At 43.2% G+C, this 8,050-nt stretch overlaps 1 protein-coding gene across 1 annotated transcript in view; it reads left to right on the top strand.

The window, feature by feature from the left end:
• Positions 1 to 8,050, top strand: part of VTCN1 (V-set domain containing T cell activation inhibitor 1) — a 69,600-nt gene that overhangs the window by 36,793 nt on the left and 24,757 nt on the right. Inside the window, exon 2 of the mRNA XM_017869825.1 lies at positions 5,474 to 5,538. Coding sequence (XP_017725314.1) covers positions 5,474 to 5,538 — 65 coding nt within the window. The remainder of the gene's footprint in view (positions 1 to 5,473; positions 5,539 to 8,050) is intronic.

Raw genomic sequence — 8,050 nt, 5'->3', positions numbered from 1 at the left:
TCAAAACAAACAAAAAAAAAAAAAAGAAAGAAAGAAAAGAAAACACTCATTAGTGGTGGCACTCTTCCCTGTGACCCCAGAGGCAATCTTGCAGTCTTTTCAACACAATATTCTAAGCCACAACTGCCAGTCATTCAAATGATTGTTGGCATACAAGATGAAATCTTTCTGCCAGCCATGTTACCCTAGTTTTACAGTGTTGGGACCCAGGTCATGATTTATTCTGGGGCCTGTGCTTTGGAGGAATCCACTAAACTGTGCTATGATTATTGGGGGTAGCTAGAAAGAAAAGAGGATGCCTCAACCTGATACTCAACAGCAGCCAAGTCTCTTGTATGCAATTCCCCAAAATTCCTTTCCCAAATACAAAGCCTGGCCATTCACTGCCATGTTGATGGAGCAGGAGCTGCCCTGAAAGGAAGTCCTCTCTCTTCCACACACACCCCTCAAGTCTCATGTAATGACTCCTCCTCATTGCCAAGTTCTCCTCAAGCCTATACTCACCATTCCTGATGCTTCTGCTCTTGGTTTTCCGGACCAAAGCAGGCCTTGACTTTACCAGTATAAAGAGATACAGGGAGAAGAGTAGAGGCCAGGAAACATATTCTACACCTTGAATTCTTCAGCAAAACAAAAACTGGAGTGGACAACAATCTAAGCTTCTCAGACACCTGAAACCTATGCTAATCAATATCTAGAAAATGTTTAGTTTTACTTTGAAGCCCAGTGCTTTATTCCACATAGCATTGAAAATAATTCCTTTTCCCCTTTATAGGAAATACTTTTTCCCCGTAAATAAATTTCCTTTCCTGCTTTTAATCTCCTTTTTGCTTTTTTGATTTTTTGATTTTTTTGAAATGGAGTCTTGCTCTGTTGCCCAGGCTGGAGTGCAATGGCATGATCTCAGCTCACTGCAGCCTCTGCCTTCTGGGTTCAAACGATTCTCCTGCCTCGGCCTCCCAAGTAGCTGGGACTGCGCATGCACACCACCGGGCTCAGCTAATTTATGCATTTTTAGTAGAGACGGGCTTTCACCTTGTTGGTCAGGCTGGTCTTGAACTCCTGACCTCAGGTAATCCGCCCGCCTCGGCTTCCCAAAGTACTGGGACTACAGGTGTGAGTCACCGCACCTGGTCTGTTTGTTTCTTTACTAAAGCCCTGATCACATTCTGCCTCAGATTATTACAAAGATTTGTGTGTATGTCACCTCAGTTTAACTATAAGCTTCTTGAGGGCAGGGACTTTGTTTACATCATCTCTCCGTTTCCTTCATATTGACTAGCACTATGTCTTTCACATAGTAAGTACTTAATAAATGTTTACTAAATGAGCAAGCCCTCCAAAAGCATTGATTTTTATTTGGGCCCTTTTGTAATGAGTGGGTACCAAAAGTACACTGTGAATCCCAATGCAGTGGTTAGAAGACATAGTTTTGCATTAAACATTTCCTGTAGCATAGTTACTGGAAATCATTGAGGGGAAAGCAAAGATCAGAAAGCAATGTAAGAACCCCTACAGTGAAATAATTTTTTCATCTTTCTAAAAAATTAGTAAGCAACAGACAGGAATTAATTTGGCTGCTCTGACAGTTCCTGCTTCTCTTTCCAAGGCTCTGGAAGTTGAACTGTTTCCCAAGGGAATACTAGTTCAGAACAAACCTCAAGGTGCTTCCTGCTCCGATAGGGAATTTGGTGACAGATGGCAGGGTTCTGTTTTCACAGTGAGGAAAATGTGGGCCTGGTGTGATGGAGGGGCTAGGAGCTTTGGCTGAAATACACAACTTCCATTGTCCCCCTCTTCTTGGCGAGTGCCCACTTATCTGTTCAGTGTCGCTGTTCAGGTTCCCTCCCATAAAAGTCACAGCTTTTAATGATAAACTTACAGCAATAGCTTATATGTAAAATGTATTTATAGTAAAAAGTGTGTATGAATAGCCCCTTCTGAATAATGCCACATGCATCGTCTAATTTGATCCTGAAATGACCTTTTTGTATTAGTTTGCTAGTGCTGTTGTAACAAAGTACCAAAAACCAGGTGGCTGAGAAACAGAAATGTGTTATCTGACAGCTCTGGAGGCTGGAGGCCAGGATGGACATGTCTACAGGATTTGTTACTTGTGAGAGTGGTGAGAGAGAATCCATTGTGTCTCTCTCCTAGCTTCTGGAGGTTTGCTGGCAACCTTTGGTGTTCCTTGAGTCGTAGATCTCTGCTTTCATTTTTACATGGTGTTGCATGCATGTGTGTGTGTGAGTATGTGTGTTCATGTGCGTTCAAATTTCCCCTTTTTATAAGGACATCAGCCATATTGGATTAGGAATTCACCCCTACCCTACTCTAGTATGACCTTAACTAATTACATCTGCAGTTGTGTCCGGAATTTATTCCTTCTGGTGGGTTCTTGGTCTCGCTGACTTCAAGAATGAAGCCACTGACCTCGCAGTGAGTATTACAGCTCTTAAAGGTGGTGTGTCTGGAATTGTTTGTTCCAGAGTTGTTTGTTCCTTCCAGTGGGTTCATGGTCTCTCTGACTTCAGGAATGAAGTCATGGACCTTCACAGCAAGTGTTACGGCTCTTAAAGTTGGTGCAGACCCAAAGAGGGAGCAGCAGCAAGATTTATTGTGAAGAGCGAAAGAACAAACCTTCCACAGTGTGCAGGAGGACCTGAACAGTTTGCCCCTACTGGCTGGGGTGGCCAGCTTTTATTCGCTTATTTGGCCCCACCCACACCCTGCTGATTGGTCCATTTTACAGAGGGCTGATTGGTGTGTTTGCAATCCTTTAACTAGACACAGAGTGCTGATTGGTGCATTTTTACAGAGTGCTTCTTGGTGCATTTACAATCCTTTAGCTAGACAGAAAAGTTCTCCAAGTCCCCACTGGACCCAGGAAGTCCAGCTGGCTTCACCTCTCACAGTGACCCTATTAATAAGTAAAGGCACACTCAGAGGTACTTGGGGTTAGGACTTCAAGGCGAATGTGGCCGGGGGCGGGGGGGAGGGGGGACCACGCGCAACCTTTATAATAGGTAAAGCAGGAATTACTTTATTTCCCATTTTACAAAAAAACAAAATGAGCCTCAGAGAGATGAAGTAATTTACCCAAAGTGAATGAAAACCCTAGGTCACACACAAGCCGGCTGCCTGTCTCAGTAGTCAAAGACAGCCGGAGGATGGTGCCTCTCGCTATAACTTTGTCTAGCTATTCTCACTCTCTTGGACCAGTAAGAAGTGAGGCTGCACTGAGGTGTGGAAAAAGAGGAGCAGTGGCCAAATGTGGTCTCCCCTTGGAATCAGTTTAGCAGATGCCCTATTATTTAAAGCTTCACTTGCTGCCCTGTGGCTGTACCTCATGAGGGCTAGGCCTGCAGGGTACTCTTGTTTCTGTCTGGTGGGCCCATTCCTGAGCCATAGGAGGCTGGGTACAATGAGCCTATTCAGGGCAGAAAGTGCAATGCCCCGTGCTTCATTTTCCTCTCTATAGCATCGTTCTTTGCCTCCCTGTGCCTTTCTTTTGTCCTGCCTATTGAGTAACATCAGCGTGGGTGTTGGGAGCGTGTGAATTGGCAGCCGTGTGAGAGGGCGGCTGAGGACGTCTGACCGATGATGTATGCGCCAGGACAGGCAGCAACGGGCGAGCTTCCCAGGAACCACTTTGACCTGTGCCTTGTGCTCTGCCTGAGTCACTCTCACAAGGTAAAGCAGGTGACCCCTCAAGGAGTGCATGTTCCCCTTGGCAAAGAAAAGGGACACGCCCCATCCGTGAGCTCCTACCCTTGGTACACTTGGAGGGAGTTGAGTACAGATTTAAGAGACAAATTCTAAATTCTAATCTCTGCTCTGCCACTTGCCAACTGTGTGACTTTAGGGAAGATGCTTTATCTCCCTGTGTCACTTCCCCATCTATAAAATGGAGACAATAAAATTTGCTCTCCTCCTAAGATTACTAAATGGATAATTGATATAAGTTATAAATGCTGCTTGGAACAACATGTCTGCCATATAGTTCTAGCACTTAGTACATGTAAGCAATACTTCCTTCTTTATGTATTTAGTTTCCCAGGTGTCATTTGTTAATCTGTTCATTAAAAATTGGTGAGGACCCACCAGTTAGAATGGTGATTATTAAAAAGTCAGGAAACAACAGATGCTGGCAAGGTTGTGGAGAAATAGGAATGCTTTTACACTGTTGGTGGGAGTGTAAATTAGTTCAACCGTCGTGAAAAATGGTGTGGCAATTCCTCAAGGATCTAGAACCAGAAGTACCATTTGACCCAGCAATCCCATTACTGGGTATATACCCAAAGGATTATAAATCATTCTACTATAGAGATACATGCACACGTGTGTTCATTGCAGCACTATTCACAATAGCAAAGACTTGGAACCAACCCAAATGCCCATCAATGATAGGCTGGATAAAGAAAATGTGGCACATATACACCATGGAATACTATGCAGCCATAAAAACGAATGAGTTCATGTCCTTTGCAGGAACATGGATGAAACTGGAAACCATCATTCTCAGCAAAGTAACACAGGAACGGAAAACCGAACACCACATGTTCTCACTCATAAATGGGAGTTGAACAGTGAGAACACATGGATACAGGGAGGGGAACATCACACACTGAGGCCTGCCGGGGGTTGGGGGGCAGGGGGAGGGAGAGCATTAGGACAAATACCTAATGCTTGCAGGGCTTAAAACCTAGATGATGGGTTGATAGGTGCAGCAAACCACCATGACACATGTGTACGTATGTAACAAACCTGCACGTTCTACACATGTATCCCAGAACTTAAAAAATAATTGGTGAGGATCATATCAAAACACAGTGGTTGTGTTTAGATGATGGGATTACAGGTGATTTACTTGTCTCATTTTTGCTTCTTTATGTTTTCTAAACTTTCTACAGTAAATATGTTTCTGTTTTTGTTTTTTTAATAAGAGAAAACAGACTCCCACTGAGGATGTATGGAGTGCAGTAGATGAGGCATGAGTGGGTACAAAGTGAAGAAGATGTGGCCATTGTCCTTAATGGAGTTTAAAGTCTATGGAAGGAGACAAGACAGGAAGACAAATGACACAAGAGGGTGGACAGTGATACTCAGGGCAGGCTGGGAACGGGACCAGTCCTTCTCAAGTGGCACCTGGCATTGAAGAGGTGTTTTCATCATTCTTGCCCCAACAGCCTTCATATATGGTCTTCCCTGATCTGGAAATAGGACAGTAAATGGCACAGTCAGAGGCAAGGGTCACTCTTTTCATTGATCACAGAGCCCCAGGGGGATGGGGATGGAATTGCTGAAATTCCTTTCTAAGGTACCCATTTCTAGGAAGAAGCTTATGTGGAAGAAAAAGTTGAGATGCTTTATGTAACTCATCTTATCCACAACAGATTTGTACCCTGGTTGCAAAGCAGCACATCAAGAGGAACGGAGAAGTAATTTTCTGTTTCTCTCTCTCTTCCCGTAGCATAATTAGCATCATCTTTATTCTGGCTGGAGCAATTGCACTCATCATTGGCTTTGGGATTTCAGGTATGTGATTTATTGCATTACTGCAATCTATTCACCGCTCACCATTAAACTCCTAATCACTCAGTGTGGTAGCATGGAAAGAGCCCAGAGCTTGGACCCAGAAAACCTCAGAGTATAGCATTCATTCTTCTACTTCATGTGCTTTCTCCACATTAGTCATTTAAGTCCTCGACGTCAGTGTCCTCATTTTTCATTATGTATTTATTTATTTTGAGACAGGATCTGGCTCTCTTGCCCAGGCTGGAGTGCAGTGGCATGATCTCAGCTCACTGCAACCTCCACCTCCTGGGTTCAAGCCATCCTCTCACCTCAGCCTCCCAAGTAGCTAGGACTACAGGCATAGGCACCATCATGCCAGGCTAATATTTTTACTTTTAGTAGAGATGGGGTTTCACTATATTGCTCAGGCTGGTCTCAAACTCCTGAGCTCAAGCAATCCACCTGCCTCAGCCTCCCAAAGTGCTGGGATTGCAGGCCTGAGCCACCATGCCCAGCCTAGTTTCCTCATTTTTGAGTGGGGAGATACTGTCAACATCTCCAGTTAGTTGAGATAATCAAACGACATGTTTATCAGTAGTCAATCTATCAGTCAATGCTGAAGATGTCATTCTGGGATCACAGGTAAAGTGCTGCCTCTGAGCCATTCTGTCAGTGGTTGGCCTGGGTAAATGATTTATTTGCAATGAGGCTTCAGCTGAAGTGTTAAAGAATGTCAAATCTTTGTACACAGAGGTCTTGGGTAAAGAGAAAACTGGTCATGACTACTGTACCATGTAGAAAACAGATACCACTGTAGCACAGATGGCTAGTTTCTTTTTTTTTTTTTTTCCTTGAGACGGAGTCTTGCTCTTTTGTCCAGGCTGGAGTACAGTGGCGCGATCTCGGCTCACTGCAAGCTCCACCTCCCGGGCTCACGCCATTCTCCTGCCTCAGCCTCCCGAATTGCTGGGACTACAGGCGTCCGCCACCACGTCCGGCTAATTTTTTGTATTGCTAGTAGAGACGGGGTTTCACAGTGTTCGCCAGGATGGTCTTGATCTCCTGACCTCGCGATCCGCCCGTCTCGGCCTCCCAAAGTGCTGGGATTACAGGCGTGAGCCGCCGCGCCCGGCCTCAGATGGCTAACTTCTGAACATAGCTAGCCAATGTCAGTTGCAGAAGAGTATTCACTTTCCTCTTCTGCGTAGGCCACTCCTTTGAAGCATCTTTTATGGATGCTGCTTTAATTTTGACATTGAGTTAAGGCCGGCAACTGTCTTCTCTGAGGCGAATTGTCTGCTCTTTTTTTCATAAACCACCTGACTCAGTCCAACACATTCATTTTAACTCAGTCTGTGACCAAAGCTCCGTAACTTTAGTTTCTATATTCCAGAGACCTTTCTGCCACGCTCCTCCAGTGTAGACATGCTGCCACTCAATACTGTCACAAAGTCGAAGCTAAGAAAACTTGCTAGAGTTGTGTTTGCTAGAAAAGACATTCATCCCTTCCCCACTTTCTTCGTCATCAATCATATATATTTTAGGCCAGGTGTGGTGGTTCATGCCTATAATGCCAGGACTATGGGAGGCTGAGATGGGAGTACTTCTTAAGGTCAGGAGTTCAAGACCAGCCTGGGCAACAAAAAGAGACCCTGTCTCTACATTAAAAATAAAAAAATAAATAACATGTATATTTTATCTTTCATTCATTTTTTTCTATTGGGGTATTTGTCTTTCTCTTTTTGATTTGTAGGTAATTCCTTGTATATCATGGATGCAAACTAGCTATAGGCATCGCCAAATCTCTTAAACTCTACACTTTGCTTTTCACTCTCTTAATGATGTTTTCAATGAGCAGAAGTTCTTAATTTTAATTTTTGTTGATCCTTTTCTTTATATTTGGAGCTTTTTGTAACCTGTTTAAGAAATCTTTGCCTATTCCAAGGTCATGAAGATGTTCTTCTAGATTATCTTGTAGAAGCCTTATTGTTTTGTGTTTCACATTTATATCTGCAAACCATCTCGAGTTAGTTTTGCATGTAGTACAAGAGAGGGGTCAAGTTTCATTTTTTTCCTTATGGTATCCAGTAAACCCAGCACCGTTTATTGGATACACTGTCCTTCCCCCACTTCCCTCCAGTACCATCATGGTCGTAAATCACGTATCCAAATGTGTGGGGATCTGTTTCTGAATTCACTAGCCTGTTTCATTCTAATATTGATTTCCTATGTTAATTTATTTCTTTTCCTGTTCATAATCTTGGTTGTTTTTTCTCTCTCTCTCTTTCTTTCTCTCTATTCTTCTCTCTCTCTTGTTTTCTTTCTTCTGTTCTCTCTTTTTTCTCTCTCATATACTAAAATAGATTTATAAGGTGTTGTTATCTTTGTAGCAGTTTTGAAAGAACCAGCTTTTAGCTTATTTATGTTTTCTCTGATTTGTATTCCTATTTTATTAATTTTGGCTTTTATCTTTATTAATATTCCTCTTCCTGCTTTATTTGGCCATCTTTCAATTCTTTTCTAATGTCTTAAA

Source organism: Rhinopithecus bieti, unplaced genomic scaffold (assembly GCF_001698545.2).
Source record: "Rhinopithecus bieti isolate Rb0 unplaced genomic scaffold, ASM169854v2 scaffold_3040, whole genome shotgun sequence".
NCBI classification, from domain to species: Eukaryota; Metazoa; Chordata; class Mammalia; order Primates; family Cercopithecidae; genus Rhinopithecus; species Rhinopithecus bieti.
Note: the sequence above shows the minus strand (reverse complement) of the source record. Positions and strands in the feature narration are given on the sequence as shown.